Source organism: Vidua macroura, chromosome Z (genome assembly GCF_024509145.1).
Source record: "Vidua macroura isolate BioBank_ID:100142 chromosome Z, ASM2450914v1, whole genome shotgun sequence".
Taxonomy (NCBI): domain Eukaryota; kingdom Metazoa; phylum Chordata; class Aves; order Passeriformes; family Viduidae; genus Vidua; species Vidua macroura.
In genome coordinates this window covers 41,498,046-41,520,064 of record NC_071611.1, presented here as the reverse complement: position 1 = coordinate 41,520,064, position 22,019 = coordinate 41,498,046, and the positions used below count along the sequence as shown (strand labels likewise).

The 22,019-nt window shown below is 40.9% G+C and overlaps 1 protein-coding gene across 1 annotated transcript in view; it reads left to right on the top strand.

Moving 5' to 3' along the window:
- The window catches only part of UNC13B (unc-13 homolog B), a 210,392-nt gene that overhangs the window by 73,267 nt on the left and 115,106 nt on the right, over positions 1 to 22,019 (top strand). The window contains exons 9-10 of the mRNA XM_054003085.1: positions 8,299 to 8,625; positions 10,560 to 10,650. Of these exons, the coding sequence (XP_053859060.1) occupies positions 8,299 to 8,625; positions 10,560 to 10,650 (418 nt within the window). The remainder of the gene's footprint in view (positions 1 to 8,298; positions 8,626 to 10,559; positions 10,651 to 22,019) is intronic.

Here is a 22,019-nt window from a genome sequence, read left to right as displayed (position 1 = left end):
GCTAAACCAGTGCATTCTAAGCCATCAACTGCTCCTAAACAGGAGAGTAATACAAAACCAGCTAAAACAGTGAATGCTAAATTACATAGTGTTCCCACTGACTCTGGTGTCAAAACCAGCAGTTCTACCAGGCAACAAGATGCAGACAATAAAAAAGAAGTTGATGGTATTATTGCAGCAGTGACTGGCAAACAAATGTCTAATGACCTCATGATCCCAGAAAATAAATCAGAAAAGCTGACAGTGGGAAATGTAGAAAGTATTGCTGCAGTAGCTGAAGAGAGTGACTTAGGAAAGCTTCCACAGGCCAATGAAGAGAGTGACTTAGGAAAGCTTCCACAGGCCAATGAAGAGAGTGGCTTAGAAAAGATTCCACAGGCCAGTGAAGAGAGTGGCTTAGAAAAGCTTCCACAGGCCAGTGAAGAAAGTGGCTTAGGAAAGCTTCCACAGACCAAAGACACTGCAGTAACCAGCTTGTCTGCTCCTGGTATTTGTCTTCAGACTCCCACTGTGCAGGACAGTTCTCAGGACCAACAGAGTATTTCCTCAAGGCCAGAAGAAGATGCTTTGGGTACTATGGAGAAAATGGACAGTGTTACATTTCTTACTGATGAAGAGCCTTATTCTTCCAAAGAGCAAACCTCAGAAAAAGTTGATCTTAGCATGGCCTCAAATGATAAGATGGATTCCCAGGGTCTAAATGACTTAAATAGTGTGAGTGACATGAAAAATGAAGTGGTCTCTGAAGGAGTACATGTACAGAATGATTTGCCAGAACAAAAAGTACCTCAGCAAACTGACAGATTACAAAGGGCACAGCCATGTTTTCCTCCTAAAATGCCAGAGGCACCTAATTTGCAAAGCAAACCAAAGGAACCTGGGAATGATAAATCGGTTCTGAATTCTTCGGTTGAAATGTTTTCAAGTTTCATGACAAAAATGAAACCACCTAAAACATTTTCTGGTTTCTTTTCTCAACCTCAAGCTACTGCACCTCCACCTGCACAGAAGAGGAGCTCCTCTTTCTTTGGTTTCTCATCCCTTCCAAGTGGCCCAGCACCAGCTTTCACAAATGATATATTCGGCATTTTCAAAGGTCCAAAAGAATCTCCAAAAGAGATGCCTCCAAAATCCACCCCTAAACCTCAAAGCGCTGGTATGAAAGATGTCACTGGGTCTGTTCCAGCAAAAGACTCTAGGGAACCAGAAAATACAGCTGCAGCCAGAGGGTCTAAAAGAGATGTCTCTGCCTCTGTGAAGAAGGATGTAGTACCTGCTTCAAGAGAAGAAAACTCCACAGAGGAGTCTTCTATGAAAACAGAAACTGAGGCGAAAAAGAGCTTGGAAACCTCCAAAGAGGAACCTTTGAGTGCCACTCCAGAAACAGGAGTCTCTAGTGAGAATGAAGCCCTTGAGGTGCTGCAGCAGGATAGCGAAACACAGCCTTCTGAGGTGGTAGATACTCTGCCATGCCACTCTAATCTCAGTAGTGCAGCTGATACAGTGCAGACTGAGGCTACTGACCTGGCTGATGTAGGTACTTTCCAACCAGATGTGGGGCCTTCAGGTGTAGCAGAGGAAGAAGCTGCTCCTGCAGACAAGGCAGCCACTGACATGCTTCACACTGGCTCTACTGATGAGCTTGCTCTGGAAATAGAAGCCCAAACTAACAGGGCAGACACAAACCGTTCCCAGTTAGATGAGAGTGTTACGCCTGAATCAGAGCCTGTTGTTGCAGGGGATCAGGCCAATGCTGGTATTGATCAGCAGGACTTGATCAGTAGTAATGATAGCAAACCCACAGCTCCAGCTGATGAGCCCAGTGTTCATCTGCCTGAGCTGAATGAAGAAAAGACAATCGAGGTAGAAAAGCAAACTGCTGAACAGGAAAAACTTTTAACAGTTGATGAGGTGCCAGCAGAAGGGATTGCTTCCAAATCTGACTTGAAGAAACAGGGGAAAGCTAATAATGTTGCTCAAGATACAAGCAGTAGTAAACCTGTCTTTGAAATACCGAATATACCCAGTTTGCCAAAATTTGGCTTTATGACATCTTCTGATAGTGGAAAACCTTTTGGGTCATTCTCTCAACAGCCATCTTCTGCTAATAAAGCAGGAACAGATGAGGGCCTCATGTCCAGTTTTAAGAAACTCTCTATGTCTCTGTTTGAAGGAGGTGGTGAAGAAAAGGTGAGTAAGTCAGAGAGTGCCCAAGGAGCAGTATTTGGGAAAAAGCTAGATTTCTCCTTTCCCTGGCAAAAAGACATCAAGGAGGCCTCTGCCAAAAAGGAACCACATGCACCACCACCGGCTTTGTCAAAACCAGATGACAAGGTGTTAGGAACAGTCAGTTCAGAAGAAAACTCAAAATCTGCAGTCTCGGATCAAGTGACTGATGCAAATATAGAAGTGAAGTTGTCTTCAAAGCAGCCTGACACTGCAGACAATGAATGTTCTGAAGAGCCATCTGGTGCAAGCACTGTTGAGGATACATCCAACAAAGAGCTGGGAGAGAAGCTTGACAAAGAGTCAGAAGATGAACAGAATGTGATTTCAGGTGAACTGCAGAAAGAAGATCAGGCAGAGGAGCGTGTGCCAGACAAGCCTGAGGAGAGAGAAGCTGGGCTTGATTCTGCTCCTGGTGGAGCAGTACTGCATCCTGACACACTGGCTGCAGATCTGCATAGCGTGGAACAACTGAATGAGAAAAGGCTAGTTACAAATGAGGCATAATAAATGGGATATGACCATTTATAATGCAATGCTGCAGCAGTAGAGAGTGGCCTTGGTGTCTGATGTTTGTAGCTCAGTCCCGGTCCCCTACCTGTTGTCAGTGTTCGTGATATCATGGTGGCTGTCACAGACAATATGGCAAACTGCAGTCACTAGTTATGTACAAGCCTTTAGACCATTTCTCACCTTTTTCCACTCCTTTTCTGTAAGTGTAATTGAATTTCCCATGTTCTTTTAATGTGTCCCACTGAATGAGATGCTTTTAGTCCTAATTTCATTAGCCTTTCAGAAGTTATAGTCTTTGTGTGTTAATTCTGCTGCATAAAATTAACTTTGCTTTCTTCTTTAGCAATAATAATATTGTATTTGCTAAGAAAAAAGTAACTGGTAGAATGTATTGGTAGGGAGGAATATTTTGTTCTCAAAATGTGAGGTAAAGGTTTTAAATTTTAGAGAGAAATTTAACTTACTGGTGATACAGTATAGAACTATTTAGGTTCACTTTGTATTACTGAATATATTAAAACACTTTCAGAAATATCAGTGAAGGTATTCTAATGCTTGGTCTTCCTAAAATCTATGCAAAATTTATTTCATGCAGTTATGAAAGTCCCTAGAGGAAGGTGTCAGTATTTCATAAGTGTATTCAGTCCTGTGCATATGCTAAGTTACAATTACCCTTAAAAATCAAAACAGAGGCCCACTAAACTTAAATTTAAGTATATATATAATTCTGTGTAATATAAGTGAGACTTGTTCCTCTGATCATACAGTTGCAACTCTGCACTCACAGAACTTCCTGGCTCCAAATTCTTCCAAGACTGCAAGAGAAAAGTATGAGTGTTGCTTAATTCTTGGCCATAGTTTTCCTGACTGCATGAGAAATGTCTATCTGCTATATTTTGTTTGAGGATTCTAGGAATTCAGTCCTGAAAGTGGTGTCTTGAATCACAGAGGTCACACCCCTGTGATGCTGGGGTTTTTATATAAAATAAATTATTGAGAAAGCTCTACTGGAGTGAGACTGTCGTGGGGACAGGACATTTTCATGCTCATTATCCCAATCGTGGTTTCTGCTCCCTGTTCTCAGTTTGTTTTGTCTTCCTTCCCCCCCGCCAGCTGGCTGCTGGCTTGCTGCTTGGCTTGCTTGCTGCTTTAGCTTACTGCTGGCTGCCTGCTTTGCTAGCTCTGCTTTCCTCTCTTTTTTTCTCTGCTTTTCGCTGGCTTGCTTTTTTGCCATTTTTTTTTCCTTTTCCCCGGTTTCCGTAGTTCCCTTCCCCCCCCCGCCCCCCGAAGACATCGGACCTACTCCGGGCAGGAGCTCCCCCGGGGTCTGCGAAAGAAGCTCCGTACCCTCTGCGGCGAAGAGAGATACAGCTCAACCCCCTTAGACTGGTGAAAACATCTGTAGTCATCTTAAGCTATTTCTCTTGTGCTGGGGAGTGTTTTTTGTTGTTCTTAATAAACAAGTTTTTTCCACTTCCCCTCTGAAAGAATTCCTCCCGAACCCGGTGGTGGGGGGAAGTTGCAGAGGGTTTGGTTTCCTATAAGGGGCTCCTTTAGAGGTGTTTTCCCCTAATTTGTCCTAAACCAGGACAAATAATTTGGTGCCCGTACGGGGAAGCCCAGACAAAGTGGAAAAAACTTTATTCTAATAATATTTTTGGCTTTAACTGTTCTCTAGGAGTATTGGTATGTCTCTTTTTAAAGTTATGATGTCATTTGGAGTGAAAGCCTGCCTCTATTTGTGGTCATTAGGGTTCTTTGAAGTTTTGATAGCTTTATGGTCCCTGGAGTTATTTTCTTATCCAGAAGTAGCTCCGGTATTGTCCCTAATACGTAGCTTTTGTAGCAGAGGGGCACTAACGAGAATATTTATCGGGCTGGGCTTGGCTGTGATACTTTGCAAGGGGCTTATAAAAATGTTGTTTTCGGCTCCAGGAATGTATAATTCGTTGTTGTGGCTGTGTGGTAAATTTGTTATGGGGGAGGAGGTTCTTCAGCCTTTGCTTTCCTTTTCCTCCTCCGAATTGTTTACATCGCTATTAGGAAATGTCCTGTCCTCCCTGACTGCCAAGGATACCATCTTTCTGTTATTTAATTTAATAACCTTTCTCTATACTGTCCGCAGTTTATATAAGATGAAGGCTGAGATTTCTAGAGGGGCTGGTGAGACCTCTGATTTAGGAATACAACCAAGGGTGAAAAATCCTGAGTACAGTCAAATCGTGAGCCCTCTTTACCTAATCACCCACAAAAAGAACAATTTCCATTAAGACCCTAAACAGCAACAAGCTTTTACCCAAATTAAGCAAAAAATTAGTCATGCAGTAACCCTTATCCCAGTCAAGACAAGACCAAAAGTCAAAAATGTGCTCTACTCTACAGCCAAAAACCATAGTCTGTCCTAAAGCCTTTAGCAAAAATTGCCTAATAAGACTCAAGACCGACCGCTAAAATTTTAGAGTCAGAGCTACAAAAAGTCTAAAGCCAACTACACCCCAACAAAAAAAAAAGATTTAGCTGCCTACAAAAGAGTCCAAGCTACCTCAAAAGTAATTAGTACAAAAGCGCAACTCCTCCTAGCACCCCAACTACCAGTGCTAAAGTAAATATTCAGAAGAAAGATTCCTACTACCCACCATGCCACCAGTGCTACATAAAGCAAGTAAATTGCTCTCATCACGCAGCGCGCCCATATTAGTAAACTGAATCACCCTAAAATTTTAGAAGTGATTACAAATTAGCCTAAAATTGAAAACTTTAGTGTCACAGACAAAAAACAAGAACCAGTAACACAAGCTAAAAAAGCTCCACCCTACAACCAATTGCCAGCAAAAGAAACACGCTATACTCTTTTCACTAACAGTTCCTGTCACGTCATAAAGATGAATCAGAAGTGAAAAGCAGCTGTATGAAACCCCACACAACAAGTCGCAAAAGCCACTAAAAAAAAAGATAGATCAAATCAACTTACTAAACTCAAAGCCGTTCAACTAACCCTAAACATTACAAAAAAAGAAAAGTAACCAAAGCTCTACCTGTACACTAATTCATAAATAGTAACCAATACTCTATAAAGATAGCTAAAAAAATAAAAAAGAGCTAACTGACAACATCAGAAAAAACCAATCTAAGCTGCTAAAAAATAAAAAAACATTACTACCCAGATAAAGAAACTACCTGTAAAAGTTCACCATGTAAATGCTCATGTCCCCAAAAACAGAGCTAATAAAGAACAACAAAACAATCAGCAAGTAGATCAGGCTACAAAAATAAGAGTATCAAAAATAAATTTAGATTAACAACACAAGAAGAAGTTATTCCTAACGCGATAGGCCCATGATGCCTCAGACCATCAAAGTAAAGATACCACCTATAAGTGAGCACGAGACCGAGAAGTAGATTTAACCATAAACAGTATTTCTCAAGTTATCCATAACTGTAAAACGTGTGCTACCATCAAACAAGCCAAGCGAGTAAAACCTCTATAGTATAAGAAATAGTAATCCAAGTACAAGTATAAGAAAGCCTAACAGATTAGCTACATCACACTACCACAAACACGCCAAAGCAAGCGCTACGTACTCACAATAGTAAAAACCACCACAAAATAGTTAAAAACCTACCCTGTGTCTCATACTACCACCCGTAACACCATCTTAAGCCTTAAAAAGCAAGTCCTTTAGAAGCATAATACCCCTAAAAAAATTAAGTCAGACAATAAGACTCATTTTAAGAACAGCCTTATCAACTCCTAAGCTAAGAAACATGACATTAAGTAGGTATACCATATCCCCTACCATGCACCAGCTGCAAGCAAAGTAGAAAAATACAATAAACTGTTAAAAACCACCTTAAAAGCATTAAGTAAGAGATCTTTCAAAAACTAAAAGCAACATTTAGCAAAAACCACCTAGTTAGTTAACACCCAAAATTCCACCAATCAAGCAAGTCCTACCCAGTCTGAGTCCCTAAATATAATAAACAGAAATAAAGTCCCAGTAGCACATATCAAAAGTTTGTTAGAGAAGACAATATAAATCAATTCTGCCTCAAATACAAACAAACCCATTCGTGAGATAGTCTTTACTCAAGGACCAAGTTATACATAGTAGATAATGCAGAAAAATAGAAAAACACGATGTGTACCTCAAGACAACCTGATTATAAGGTAAGACTCATATGCAAACATCTCAATTTACTAAATATTACTACCATTGTTTATACATTAAACCACACAAACATGAAACAAAAAGAAATGTGTAAATGTCGAAAGTCAGAGCAAGTAAGAATAAAAGGGAATGTGTAAGTGTGGAAGGTTTGAGCAGGCGGGAAAGAAGTTCAGTAACATGTTCACGATATGAGATAAAGGGTAGAATGTCGTGGGGACAGGACATTTTCATGCTCATTATCCCAATCGTGGTTTCTGTTCCCTGTCCTCAGTTTGTTTTGTCTTCCTTCCCCCCCCCCAGCTGGCTGCTGGCTTGCTGCTTAGTTTGCTTGCTGCTTTACCTTACTGCTGGCTACCTGCTTTGCTAGCTCTGCTTTCCTCTCTTTTTTCTCTGCTTTTCGCTGGCTTGCTTTTTTGCCATTTTTTTTTCCTTTTCCCCGGTTTCCGTAGTTCCCTTCCCCCCCCCCCCCCGCCCCGAAGACATCGGACCTACTCCGGGCAGGAGCTCCCCCGGGGTCTGCGAAAGAAGCTCCGTACCCTCTGCGGCGAAGAGAGATACAGCTCAACCCCCTTAGACTGGTGAAAACATCTGTAGTCATCTTAAGCTATTTCTCTTGTGCTGGGGAGTGTTTTTTGTTGTTCCTTAATAAACAAGTTTTTTCCACTTCCCCTCTGAAAGAATTCCTCCCGAACCCGGTGGTGGGGGGAAGTTGCAGAGGGTTTGGTTTCCTATAAGGGGCTCCTTTAGAGGTGTTTTCCCCTAATTTGTCCTAAACCAGGACAGACATGTGACTTTTTTTTGAAAAATTGTTCTACTTTTGTAAAAGGTTGTAGGTTGAAGGTCTTGACAGTCTTAATCTTGACTGCAACATTTTATCATAAGCTTTTAATACATAAAAGTGGAGTTAACTTTATTTTTAAACAACAGTCATCTTAAACAGATGTGATAAAGACCCTTCTGCAGCAAAATTGCAGAAGGCAGAAACACTTTCACTCTGAATTGCTGTGTTTCCATTCTTATTCATGTCTGGTTATTAGAATATCTTCACTGCAGTTTCTAGCTGGTGTAAGGTGAAGCAGTAGTTGGTGCAACAAAGACCAGTGTATACAGCATATGTGAGTGTGTGTGTGTGTATATATATATATATATATAATATATATATATATATGCTGGTAGATTGTGTACAAAGTTTTTCTACTGCCTACCAAACTTTTGAGATTCACAAATCTATATTTACATAATAATCATAAAATATAATAATTAACTGTGACTTCATAGCATGCCTTTTTAGTAATATTTAGTTTCCTGCTCAGTTTTTTACATGTGTAGGTGGTTTTGTGTTTTTCCAAACCACTGTTTTTTTCTGATGGACTTTCTTACTCTCTCATAGTCCTGCTGGCAGTAGTAGATACGGCTCCTCTTGCAATGTCAGCCAGGAAAGCTCTCACCTCAGTGAGCTGGAACACTGCCATGAAAGTGCCCACAGCTCTGAGCAGGAGGATGATCACCAGGAAAGGCAGTCAAATCACTCTTACCACAGTCTGAGCAGCTACCAGAAGGATGGTCAGGCGTGGCTCAAAGAGCAAGAGGAGCCCCATGGCAAAGGAGAGGAGGAGAAGGTCTGCAAAACTGAGGAAAAACCTGCAGACCATTCTGCAGCTAAGTTACCTCTGGAACTTGAGAAGCCCAAGGATGTTGATGCAGGAGTCCAAATGAGGTAGGTGAAGCTATTACCAATTTATTTTCAGCTAGATCAAAGAGGATTCTTCCATTTGCTGTTTCCCAGGGCAAATTATGTACATTGTTCTTGCAGCCTTTTCTGACAACTGAGTTGATGTTGCTGGTCTGTGAAACATATGTTGTAGAGGACCAGTTACTTATGGGACATTGGCTAAGCTGAAGCTATGTTTGCCTTGCGTGCAAAGAGGATCACTTGTTAAAACTGTGATTTTTGTATGTGTGTAAAGAGGAACACCACCTTGGAGCTCATTTGCTAGATTTTCTGTTTGTGGTTTGATGAATGTACTCCGGCCCCAAAATAGCTGCTTCCATTGCTCATGTGGGATCAAGTTTATGCTTGAACAACCAAAAATTACTTGTTTTCATGGTTAGAGCTTCTCTAGTTCCATTCTTGTAGACTACCACCATTAGAGTTAGTGTTTATTGTAGTTGTAGGTTGTAGAGAATTACAGCATGAATAGACATGTTGCTCTGACTCACTGTGGGAGCTTTTCTTGTCCTTGTGCTTTGGCTTTCCAAGCTGTCAACAGTATTCAAAAGTATTTCATCTAAGTTTGACTGAGTAGAGTACTGGGTTTTGCACAGGTTTTACAGAAATTTCAAATTTCACTACTTAAATTTGGGAAGTGACATTTTTCCTTGAGGTAATCAAGTCATTGCAGCCCCTGCATGTGGTTTTACTTTCATAAGTATGAAGGGATTTTTTTTAATCTGGTTCAGTTAGATCATGGGATGATGTCTGCCTGTCTATACCCTTTGGAGAGTACAGCTGGTGTCACTGTGTTTGGATGATAGAATTAACTACAGGAGTTCATGTGTAGGCAGGCCTTACACTGAAGATGAAAAGAGGAAAACAAGACGAGAGAAATGTTAAACTGTTCTGAAACTCTGATTCACTTTCCTCTTTTCCTTACAGAGCAGCAGGAGTCTTGTCCCAGAATGACTGGCCTATATTTGTTCACAGGAAAGGTTATTCACATAGTCTATTTCAGGTTAATTTAGACATCTAACTTGGATGCTCCTGCTTCACTGTCTCCCTTTCTCTCCACCCTCTGGCAGTGCTCTCCTGTCTCCATGGAACAGGCCTGAAACTGAGCTCTGAGTGTTGATCCCTAGAGCTGCACCTGAGCTAGACCTGTAGCATGGATGTGTTTTTGTCTCATCTATGGGGTTGTTTTTCACAGTCAGCACTTGTGGGGTGGGTGCTTTGCAGGCAGGAGTAGGTGTTTGTTTTTGTGATTTACACCTCAGCAACATACAAAAGCAGGAATGCAACCAAAGGCCCAAGGTATGACAAGCTCAGGGACTACAAGATGTGCTGTTGGGCGCTGAGGTGGAACGTTGGTGACAGATCTGCCTGTCCTTTTGAAAAGGACTGTAGGAAAGAGTGCCTGTAGAAAAGAGTGGACTGACAGAGGTTCAATGCACAGGGGAAACTCAGGGCTGAGCCCTCTTGCCAGTGTTTCCAGTTAAGAGGGGGTATAAATTTGTAGCAAGAGGAGTAGGAAGGGTCAGTGGCTAGAAGAGAACTGCAGCAGACATGGGAATATAAAATCTTCCATCTGCCTCTTTATGTCTGTAATCACGATGCCATTGTGTTGCACTGGTTTGATCTGGTGTCATTGACTGCTTTCCTCATATTTGCACAAACATCATCTTCCTCTTGGGTTTGGATTGTGTACAGATCATATATTTCAGCTCATCAAGGTTTCCAAGGTGGCTCCTGAGTTTAAGGAAACTTCTCCTTTAGCTGCTCACTTCTCAGAGCACATGCACAGCTGTGCTGACTGGAGCCTGTTGGTTCCTTCAGAGCTGAAGCTGTAACCAAACAACCAACCACTATGTGGTTGAATCTTTAATGCTACAGGTAAGTATCTCTCATGTAGTGATGTCCTGTTTCTTGCTTTCAAGCTACCAGGGTGACATCGAGCCACCACTGTTTCCTCCAGCAAGAGCCCATTGGATTAGAGCCATTAGCAAAGTCCGACTGCAGCTTCAACAGGTAGGATAGAGTATTGCTTTGCTCCTTTTCTGAGCTGCTGTGGCTCAAGGTGTCACTTTTTCGTCGTTGTAAGGCACCTCTTACAGTTTTGATGTTTTGCAGACAAAAATTTTATCGAATGTATTGTGTAGGACTCTGCAGCATGTTGTGATGGTTTTAGAGCTCTCTGATTCTACCAGACATTTTTAACATCATTGTGTGGAACTAGAGGTGAATATCAGAAAATATGTAGAAGCTGAGAAGTTAGCTCTGAATTTGTAAATAATTATAATGGTGTTTAGGACTTAAATGGTTTATTCTAAATTGTTTGAAATGAAGACTTTTTTTCAAGGCAACTTGAGGATAGCTTGTTAGTTTAGTAGGAGTTATCTGTATTATTTGTCGTGTGAAAATGTTCCTTGGGAAACTTTACATCAAATATTTTTATATATACTTATTGAAAGTGGGTGTATAGTAAGTCTTGGTATTTCCATTTCAGGAAAGTAAGATTTAAAAATAAATAGTCTTGATTTGGGAAGTCAAAAGAAAAAGGTTGTGACATTTTCTATAACAGTATAAACACTCTTGTTTTAGAAAACAGTGTTTAAGAACCCAAAAAGTTGGATTTAAAAATAAATTCTTATGGTTTTATCCATCTATATGCCCACAGAAAGAAAACATATGGTGTTCATGTTGCCTAGATTTTGCCTGCTAGCCCAAATGCAGAGTTAATATATTTCATTTAGAAATACTACTTTCTTCTAGATATGACTTGTTTTGTTTTTATAAGAGATTTTACAGTATTTGTCACAATCAGGACTTTCTCTTGTGGATTTTTGCAAATTTTCAAGAACTGATTGTTGTTGCTTTGCATCTGGGGAGGCAAAATAGATTTTCTCTTGTCTTATCTGGATTGTGAATGCTTTTTCATGTAACAATGGCTTCTTTCTGAATAGAGAAGATTTGGATCAAAACTCTCAGTATGACATGGAAAACGAAGACCGTCACTAGTATTTAAGAAGAAACAAGCTTCTGCTATGATTTTGTAGAGTATGCAGACAAAACAGTTTAATTCTGTGCCTTATGGAAAACAAGTGCACAAACAAAGGACAAGAGGTTCAACACCACCTATCCATGGATCTTTCTCTCTTTTTGAGAGGGTAGAAGGGCCATAATGTGGTTCAGCACTGTTTTGTGATTCTGCTGAATTGAAGGTTAACAAGCTTTGAGATGATTGTTACTGAAACAGTAGTTTAGTTTTGATAGCAAAATGTCATTATTTGCTTTGCCTTGACCACTGCTGACAACTACTGATTAAAGTTTTCCCCTAAACCAAAAAATACAGGAATTGGAGCTTTCCAGGAGCCTGCTCTGGGGCTTAGCTACCTTCTCTGTCCAAAGACTTTTCCTCACCTCTGCTCTAGGTGTCTCTTGTTCCATGTAAATACATATCTCATGATTAGGACAAGGAATACTGGAATAGTAAAGTGCTACTGCAAAAACAGGACAAAGCCCCACTTGCTCTTCTTGCATTAACTAGATAACCCTTTTTCTTTTAGTCTTTTCTTGCCATGATTTTTAGGCACTTTTCCATCAGCCTGGCTGTTTTTTTTATTCTCTCTCCTACTCATTTCTTTGTTTTCCCTGAAGTGCAGTGTCCAAAGCTGAATATAGAAATCCAGCTGAGAGCCTGCTCATGTGCACTGTAGAGCACATATATATAACAAGACTTTGTTCTCCTGCCTGTGATCCTGATATTCCAAGATATACTGGCTCTCCTGCTGTGATGGTGCTTTTTTTATCACAGGCTATCACTGATGCATAGTTAGCCTTTTACACTTTCCAGAGCTGAGGTTCCTTCTGAAAAATGTTTTTGTCTGTTTTTGCATAGCCTACCTTTGTGTTGGATTACAGCTGAATATGGCTTTGCACGTGTTCTTACAGAATTTGTTGTTTGTTTTTTTTTTTCATTTTGTAAGCACTTTGTTATCTGTCTCTTCCTTACTGTTTACGTGAACAAATCATTCAAGTTGTCTGTGACAAAACCAAAGCTGATGGTCTGTGTGCTACCAGAGTTGCCTGAAGGGTCTTGCTTGATATATTCCTTGAATTTGGCGACCATGATTATAAATTTTTTACCGGTATGTTTGCATCTATTTGAACAGCTTCATCCAGATCACAGGGTATAAAGGTTCTATTATTCTCTCTCTACCCCTTAGAATAATTTAGCTTGTCATAGAAGGAAGTTAAATGCATTTGACACAGCTCTACTCTTGAAACCATGCTCACAGTTATTTCTTTCCTTTTCATGTTCTAGAAGATTTGCAAATAATTTGATTATTTGTTCCAGTCTTCAATCCCCAGGGAACTGGAGTGTGTAAAGTTAGTGTTTTTATGGTTATTCAAGGCTTTCTCTTACTATTTTTAAGCATAAATTCTTGCTTTGCTTTTTTCAAATCTTCAAGTGCATTGCCTGTTGCTCAAGTTCTTAGTGTTTAGTGATTATCAGTGTTGCAACCTAGAACCTGAGGATAAATGTTTATCAGAGCCATCTGACTTTACAGACAGATAAGGTGGTTATTTCCTTTATTTTTTTTCTTTACTGCAGCCTCTTTTTAATAACTTTTTAAGCATTTTTCCTTTCAACCCCCCCAAAAATCCAGTATTAATTCTGTCAGCTGCCTGACTGTGCTTGTCTCTTTCACTGAAGACAATTAAGGCATCAAATTTCCAGCCTTCTTAATACCACCTGATGATACCTCTTCCTATGAATGGCATCCATCCTTCATTTGTCATATTGTGTGTTCATTGCTAGATGTTTAGTTTTGTGCTTCAGCCTTTTGATTCCTTTCCTGTGCAATCATTTTTTTCCTTAGAAACTTCTTCAGGAAGAGAGTTCAAGCCCTCCTAGAAGGCAGGAGGTTTCTTAACTGGCACAAGTTCTGATTTTTGTCCAGTGATGTTGTTTCATTAGCTGTTAACAGCTACCTGAACTCCCTGGCCCTTTAAGCCTCTTTCTCTTGAGCTCTAGACACTGTCTTTCTGAGTTTTTATTAGTTTGTGTTCTTGAATCACATAGCGTTTTCTAGCTTGTCTTTTCTTCTTTTCCTTCTAAGGTATCAGGACGACTCTCACAGTTTCCTCACATGTATTTGCATCCTCATTTCTCTCTGCACTTATGCTCAAATATGGAAGAGCATCTCTGCTAGTTGCTTTCTGTGCAAGCTGAGTCATAGATTTTGTTTGAAAGTCAGTGATACAAAGACAGACTTTCAGATGAGGATCAGGACTTTAAAGGTCCCAATGGTGATAGTCTAAGCAGGTGATTCTCTTGGTAGCTAGAAAAGATCATGTCTCATTTCTCTGGTCACTGTATTAGCATCTTTCCATCTTCTGTCATTACCTAATAGCTTTCAAGAGGACTATCCTTGTTTGTTCCAGCACTTTAGGTGGTTATGTCCTTAGCATTGGAAGGGATGTCTCCAGCACATTTCTGTGTTCCTCTTTCTCTGTAACATTTCATGAACACACACAGAGCTCCACCTCACAGATCTGAGGGGCTGGACTCCTATCACATAGACTAATGAAATGATTCTTGTAACCCTTAATTGTTAATGATCTGACTGACATTTGAAAGAATAAAGAAAAAGTCCAAAAAAGAAAAAGACACCCAAGAAGTTTCCATACGTGATGTGATTATAAATCCCCTGAGCAATTCAGCCTCCTACCTGGGAAAAGATTAATATTCATGTGAATAATGTACATGCATCCTACATTCTGACCATGAGTCAGAGAAATATAGTATTTTAATTAAGACTTGACAGTTACAAAATGGCACAGGAATTTGTAACTGTGCATGTTAAAAAAGCTTTGTTGTAGCATGCACGTACATTTTGTTCTTCACTTCTGCTGTTTTTCTTGTTCTCTTTCTCTGGGAAGAGGAAACTTAATTATGCCATAATCAACTATGGTTTTCAGCCCTGCAAGGAATGACTCAGTAATCCTCACCTTCACACTTAGAACTTTGACTACAAAGAAGGATTAATTGATAGCTCATCTGCTGCAGTCCCTCAGTGGGAGCTTCTTTTCCAGAAGAAGAACAAGCACGTAGCTATTGCATCTTCAGCTTGCAGCTCTCAGTAACTGAAATAGCCTCCAGCTAGGGACACAGCTATGTGACTTCTAAAATTATACAAATTTGAATCTGACTTTTGTATAACAAAAGAATTGGGAGACCAAAGAAGAGCAAAAATTCTGTTAAGTCATCAAATTACCTCTCTTACCAACTCCTTTAAGTATATTTAAGTATTAGTAGAGGGTATGAGATCTGGGATTTTCTCCACTTACATTCAATTTATTGAGGGGGGAAAAAGTCTTGTGCATAATTTTCCTCTCTCATGTCAGCATATTAAATGCATCAATTGATGTGTTTTTGTTTCAAAACCAAAGTAACAGGAGCAATATTTCCTCCTTTTTTAAATAATGCCATTTTGTACCAATTATTTTGATTTAACTTTTGTGTTTCGCTGTTAAATGTCAATAGTCTTTTCTTCTTGACTGATACATAATCAGGTCACAAACTGAGATGGCAGATGTAGTTCATGACAGTAATTTTCTGGAACATGAAGATCACTTGCAGTATCAGGGTCTCAAGGGGGTTTTCCTTTAGTGTTGCAAGTACCCAGTCATATCCTTAGTCTGATTTTCTCATGCTCTATAGCTTCACCTCTGATCAAGCACCTGCAAATATTTAAGAACTCTGAGGGTCTCAGTTTTAAAAGCGCTGGTCCTGGGAGGATGATATGTTGGTGATTTTGTATTGTGAAACCCTATTTTGATTTTGAGAAAGCAAGCTGTTGGTGCAAAGCACCACTATTCCCTTCATAAGCAACAGTGGGAGCCCCTAAGGAGTCCTTGCTGAACTTAAAGTCATGGTGAAAAGACCAGCAGGATCTGGTACCAGTTTTGGTTGCAGCTTTGATTGTAAGTGTCTGCCCGTCCCTGTGTGAAATTAACCTCACCTAATGTGAACCCAGGCACTCTGATCTGTAAAACCAGGTACTGTGCACCTGTAGAGTACAAACTGTTTTGAGCCAATTAGTAAAAGACTGGAAGCTGTTCTTTTCTACCTCTCATGGATTTTGCAGTCCATGCAATAATTTACTTTTGGCATTTTATTTCCCTTAAGCTTTGTTGCCTAGGTGTCTCTTTATCAGTCCCGTGAAGATGAGTAAGCTCTGCATTTTCAAAACCTCCCACACAGTGGCAAACAAGCAAACTGAAGCACTGTAACTCTTAACAGAGAGTTACTAGAAACTTCTCTTCGTGCAGAAAAAGTACATCTCCAGTTAAATATTTTCCTTCTTTTCTATCTAATGATCTGTGGAGGTTATTTTAACCTCCACCAAAATACCAGCATTCCTGATCAAGTGTTCTAGGGATCAGTGTTGGTGGGGATCTGTAGAACATTCTTGTGGTCATGAATTTGCTATTCCTACCCCGCAGGTGGAGATCCTGTTGGTCAGGCATGGTCCGAGAGTTGTTGCCAGCAGTACTGCAGACTGGTGTTAGGTGGCTATAGTAGTCAATCCTTTCTGAAAATGCAGCTTTTAGATCTCTTAGGGATTGCAGAACAATAGTTATTTAGAAAGCATTCAAATACAGAAGTACTGGTAACTGTCTCCTCATGCTATAATCTTGGCTCTCTTTGTTGCATCTGAGTTTGTAGGCTGGCAAGTCTCCTGAGACTCTCCAAAGTCATTTGTGCCTTTCCCAAGGCAGCTTTTAGTGTGGGGTGATTCCCTGGTGTTTGAACAATTTATGTCTGTTTTTGCCTCTCTGTCAGCTGATAGGCTGTGCTCAAATGAGGGAAAGATTCTTTTGTTTCCAAATGTCTTAAATAAAATACCTGCATATTCACATCTGTTTGGGATAAAAGCCATTTTTATTTATCCTTTCTGAAATTCCCTAGGATCTACTATGTTTTTTTAATGTGCTTTACAATGAACATTATTTTAGAGCAAAGCAATAATTATTTCTATGTACACACCAGAAAATAGTGTTGTGCCTTCATTAGCTGCTGTTGTGATTTTTGAGCAGCTGTTCGATAACGTTACCTCCAGTGGAAAAGATCAGCAGCATTTGCCCTTTTAGAGTAGTTAAGAGAAATGCTTTTGAAGCAATGTGCAATGTTTTCCATGATGACTGCAGCAGCTCGGAGCCTGCTCAGTTGCTAACAGGACTTTCTGCAAGCTTCTCTGAACATATCAATATATTGATACTCATTTCTGCTGAAACCCAGTTTTGGTGTTGATGATCTGTATCCCCTGGCAAACTGGGCATCAGTCCCTTCAGTTTTTTCAATATCTTCTTGTTGCTGGTTAGGAAAAAACCCAAACAAATCTAGGAGGTTTTGCTTCTCTAGACTTGTGTTGTAAACTGTACACATCTGTAAGTCAAAATTGTTTTGAAGCCTTTAAATGGGAATCCAACATTAGTTTGCTTTTCTTCCAAAGTTTGTTCCATTTATTTGCTTAAAAAGAAAGACAAGGTGATTGTGCAACATCTGGGATATAGTTTACAAACATGGTATGTTCCACAATCAGGTGCATCTCTTTCTTTGTGGCAGTACTGCACATTATCTTCAGGTAATCCAGTTTGGCTGAACTCTGCTTCTCTAAGGTCATAATGACAGCACTGGTTGCAAATAGACTGTCATGATACCTATTAATTTTCTTGAGGGAGGTATGTCTAGAATAAGGGAGGAATAAGACTCTTGTTCCTGATCTAAATACTGAGCGACACTGAGATTTTAACCTAGGTTTGCCATGATTTAGAAAAGTGCATTGACTGCTAAGATATAACTCTCCTTCAGGAATTGTTTTCTTCTCTGCGCTTCCTCAACTGTTTGAACATCTTAGACCAGAGAAATATTCAAATTCGTTATGGTCATGTAAAGCAAGTTTTGATTGTGGCAAGTTGGTGTTTTCTGAAGGAAAAGGTATCTTAGTCACCTTCCTTCCTCTCCATGCAAGTGTACCTCTGCTGATCAGAGAGCAAGATGTGGGTGGCAGCAGTGTGCTGGCAATGTGGATAGATGACCTTTGTCTTGTACAACTCCTGGATTCTTGGTAAGACTGTGTATCCATGATTTCTGCTTTTTTTTCTCTGGCAACATTTGTCAAAGGCTATCGGGTCACAGCAGTTTCTGTGGTGGTTATGTCCAGAAATGACCTGAGTGTGGCAGGCTGAAGGAACTATCTGTGTGCACATAGGTCATCCCTCTGAACTGAGGTAAACTACAGTAAGCTCTTTTCTTTTGTCTGATGCTGCCCAGTGTCAGCATTCATGTTTGTACCAAGACTCTTCCAAAAACCTTCTAGACCAAGTGATTGTCTTTTCTCAGGACCTGCTGCAGTGGTGAATCTTTCAGTAAAAATGAAACCCAGATCTGTATGAAGAGTGGACCAAGTCCTCTAAAGGCCGTAGAAGAACACTAGAAATGGACTGAGACAATCGTTCCCACCTTACACAAAACTCCCCCCTTTGCACGTTTTTTTGGGGATATAATGGCGAACAGAATTGCAGCAATGTGCTCTGGTGATAGAGGTTGTGTCTGATTTGGAATGGGGCACAGAAACCTGTGTGTCCTGATCACATCGACATGACACTCATGCCTGGTGCTTATCAGGAAAAATTGTGAGTTTCATCTGACACTGGAGTAAGCGGGTTGCTTCTGCTCAAAATAGGGGTGCAGTGGGAGAGGTGGGTTGGGGGACTCCTACCTGCCACATACACAGCCCTTAAAAATAGCATTGGCTGTTGGGAGAGCCAGAGTTAACACTCTTTATTTTTAAGGATCTGTGTGGGAGGAGGGGATATTTCCCAGTTCTGTGTATTACTGAAGCAATCTGTACAAGAAATGCTGCACCAGAGAGATAGCAGTGGGCTTCAGCTTACAAAGCACAAGAGTTGAAAAGATGAGCTAACCAGCACTGGCTGAGAGCATCATAAATGAAGCAATAACTATTCATGCAATGTTGGTAATTGCATTGAATAATAACATAACTTCATAGGAAAAGCTAGAAGGTCAGACAAAAGGGACTAGGACTTTACAATTTTTGCTTTTAGTATTGCTTTTCTCTCAGTTGTTTCTTCTTTTCCAAGCTGTGTTGTTACACAACTTGTTTAGATGTAGGGCAGGGTTGCCTTGCATGCTTCTGAGCCAATTTTTGGAGTCATGTATGGGTTGTGTAATTGAAGTCTTCCAGTACTGTGCATCCAGATTGAAGTAAGGTGATTGCTTTGTTCCTCCTCAGATTGTAAAAGTGGTATTCAAAGGTCATAAAGCTGTTAATATTGCATGATACAATGCCCGTAGACATCACTACTCCAGTTCTGCATGGTCCTACATAGCATGTAAAATTGAATAATAGAATCATAAGATGGCTTGCATTGGAAGGGACCTTAAAGATGATCTAATTCTAATGCCCCTGCCTTGGCCAGGGACACCTTCCACTAGACCTGGTTGCTCAAAGCCCCCAACCTGACCTTGAACACTGCCAAGGACAGGGCATTCACAGCTTCTTTGGCCAATCTGTGCAAGAGCCCCACCATCCTCACAGTAAGGAATTTCTTCCTAATATCTAATCTAAACCTACTCTCTTCCAGCTTGAAACAATTTTTCTTTGTCCTGTCACTTGCGAATAGTCCTTCTCCATCTTCCTTGTGGGCTCCCTTCAGGTACTGGGAAGGCCACAATCGGGTCACCCTGGAACTTTATCTTTTCTGGGCTGCACAATCCCAACTCTCTCAGCCATGATCCATCCCTCTGATCATCTTGGTGGCCTCCTCTGTGCTGACTCCCGCAGGTCCCTGTCCCTCCTGTGCTGGAAGCCCAGAGCTGGATGCAGTGCTCCAGGTGGGTCTCAGCAGAGCAGAGCAGAGGGGCAGAATCCCCTCCCTGCCCTGCTGCCCAAGGGGCTCTGGATGCAGCCCAGGACATGTTTGGCTCTCTGGGCTGTGAGTGCCATGGCTGGGCCATGTGCAGCCTCTCACCCACAGCACCCCCAGGCCCTTCTGGGCAGGGCTGCTCTGGGTCTGTTCATTCCACAGCCTGTGCTGGTACCAGGGGTTGTCCCAGCCCAGGTGCAGCACCAGCACTTGGCCTTGTTAAACCTAATGACGTTCCCATTGCCCACTCTTCCAGCTTGTCTGGGTCCCTCTGGATGGCATCCTGTCCTTCAGGTGTGTCAGCTGGAAACAGAGTAGCATTTTTATTTTCTGCATAGAATTCAAGCAGGTCTTGTGATGCAGGAAACGAATGCTGCCTGTTAGGATGTAGTTCTTACTGAGTTAATAAGAACTTTCTTAGCATCCAGACTAATTTCTTGGCATTCAGATGGGATTTTTAAGCCATCTGATAGACACACATGTGTTGTCTGCTCATATTTAGTCTGGATAGTTCTGGGACATTGTGGAGGACCAATCAGATGAGCTGGATTTGGATCAAACTGTGGGTTCATTTCTATTGCTTTGATGGTTAATGACTGACACTTTCAAAAGGGCTTTTCTGTGGTTCCCCACTGGTTTAATTTGAAATCTGGAGGTGGTAAAGGTGGGACCAGTTCTTCCTTTCCTCGGTTTTTGAATCTGTAGGAAAAGGCCTGCAGCCTTTCCTGGCAGTCTATGAGTTGGGCTTATAATGCACCTCCTCTGCTGAAGGAGAACATTAGTGTATCAATATCTGTTCTGCGGGAGGAATTTCCTGAGGTTGTTGACAGATCTATCCTTTGTGTGCTGTAAAACTAAAGATAATTTAGGCATAAAGCTGGGGTGAAATCCCAAATGTAGCTTGAGATTCTCATCTGTTGCTCAAGTGAGCAGTTACCACATGCTGGAGGGACTGAGATAAATCTGAGTGCAATTATTGGGGTGCTCTAGGCAGGGAGTGTCTTGCTCCCTGGGTGGCTTTTGCTTTCAGGTTTGCAGGATGATGTATTACCAGGTGAGCAGTGGTGCTGCCCTCTGGACTATGGGGTAATGTGCTCAAAACAGGAATATCCTGTTTAAGCTGTGTTTATGCATTCGATCAGTAAGAGAGGGAAGGGCTATTCTGGGTAGCTGTAAACTCATTTAGTCTGCCCTCACTAGGAGGGCTGTAGAAATAGTTATGAAAAGAAAACTTTGCCTGGCAAATGGGAAATTACTAAAATTAATTGCTTTATGCTCCATGCTGTACTGTGGCAAGCAAGGTAGGCAATAGGTCTCTTCTGCCTGTATTTCTGTAATATTTCTAATATAACATGTAGGAAACCAGCAAATGATTTGGAGAAAATGGGGACTATTGCAAACATCAGAGAATACAAGTTGGAGAGGAGACATTAAGGCGGCCCAGGGTGGGAAGATGCTGAGGTTGTGTGAGATGAGACCAAAAAAGTATGGCTCAGCTTAGTAGACTGGAAGCTGAGAGCAGATGTTGCTGCCATGTACTAATAGAGCATGGGAGTAAATATTGGCAAGTTTGCAGCTATTTAAGTGAAAGGTTAATGTTAGCACAAGAACAGAAGGGCATAAGAAACAAACCCAGGCTAGAAATCAGAAAGTGATTTTTCTAATTGTTAGTGAACAGCTTCCAAATTGGTTCCTTCACCCTTTCTAATTAATCTGAAACCAGGGCTTTTTATGAATGCTATTATATGACAGTTGCCTGTGGGAGCAAAGAATAGGGACTTCATCATCCAGCCAGCCTCTTAAGTAGGCTGTCAGAAATGTCCATGGAACCACAGCCTCTGTCACTGTTCCTCATGGCATGGCCTCCCTGTGCTCACTCTACCCATCTGCCTGCCTTTGCTGTCAAGCTGCCACATTGCAGGACCCTGTGGGTTTCCAAACACAACTAGAAGTGTGTAGGAAAGGTATTTGCTACTTAGAAGCTCTCACTGAAGTGAAATTGTGAAAATCACGTTGCAGCCCTTCTTGAGTGGTGGCTTTTCCATACAGCTGCACAGCAGATACTAAGGATGCTAGAATGCGTGAGGGGTTTCTTGAAGAATGGGTGTCCTTAGTGACTCATGTCTAGTAATGAACCTGTCACAGATACAGTTTTGTTTTCTGACGAATGTTCAAGCGGTAATAGTTCAGAAAATATGGTATAGTTTGTAAACATGTTTGTTCTTAAATCAGATTTTAGAAATTCCCCATGGGATTTAAATTTCTTATTTAGGCAGTAAATTGCAATTGAATTCATAGTCATTAAAAGTTTTTTAAAAGTTAGCACTTGAAAATTATTTTATAGGAGACCTTGAAAAGCAATAGAGACAAAATCAGCAACATGCACTAAAAAGGATATAATAGAGCTGTCCATCTAGGAGCAAATTTAGATAAATCAG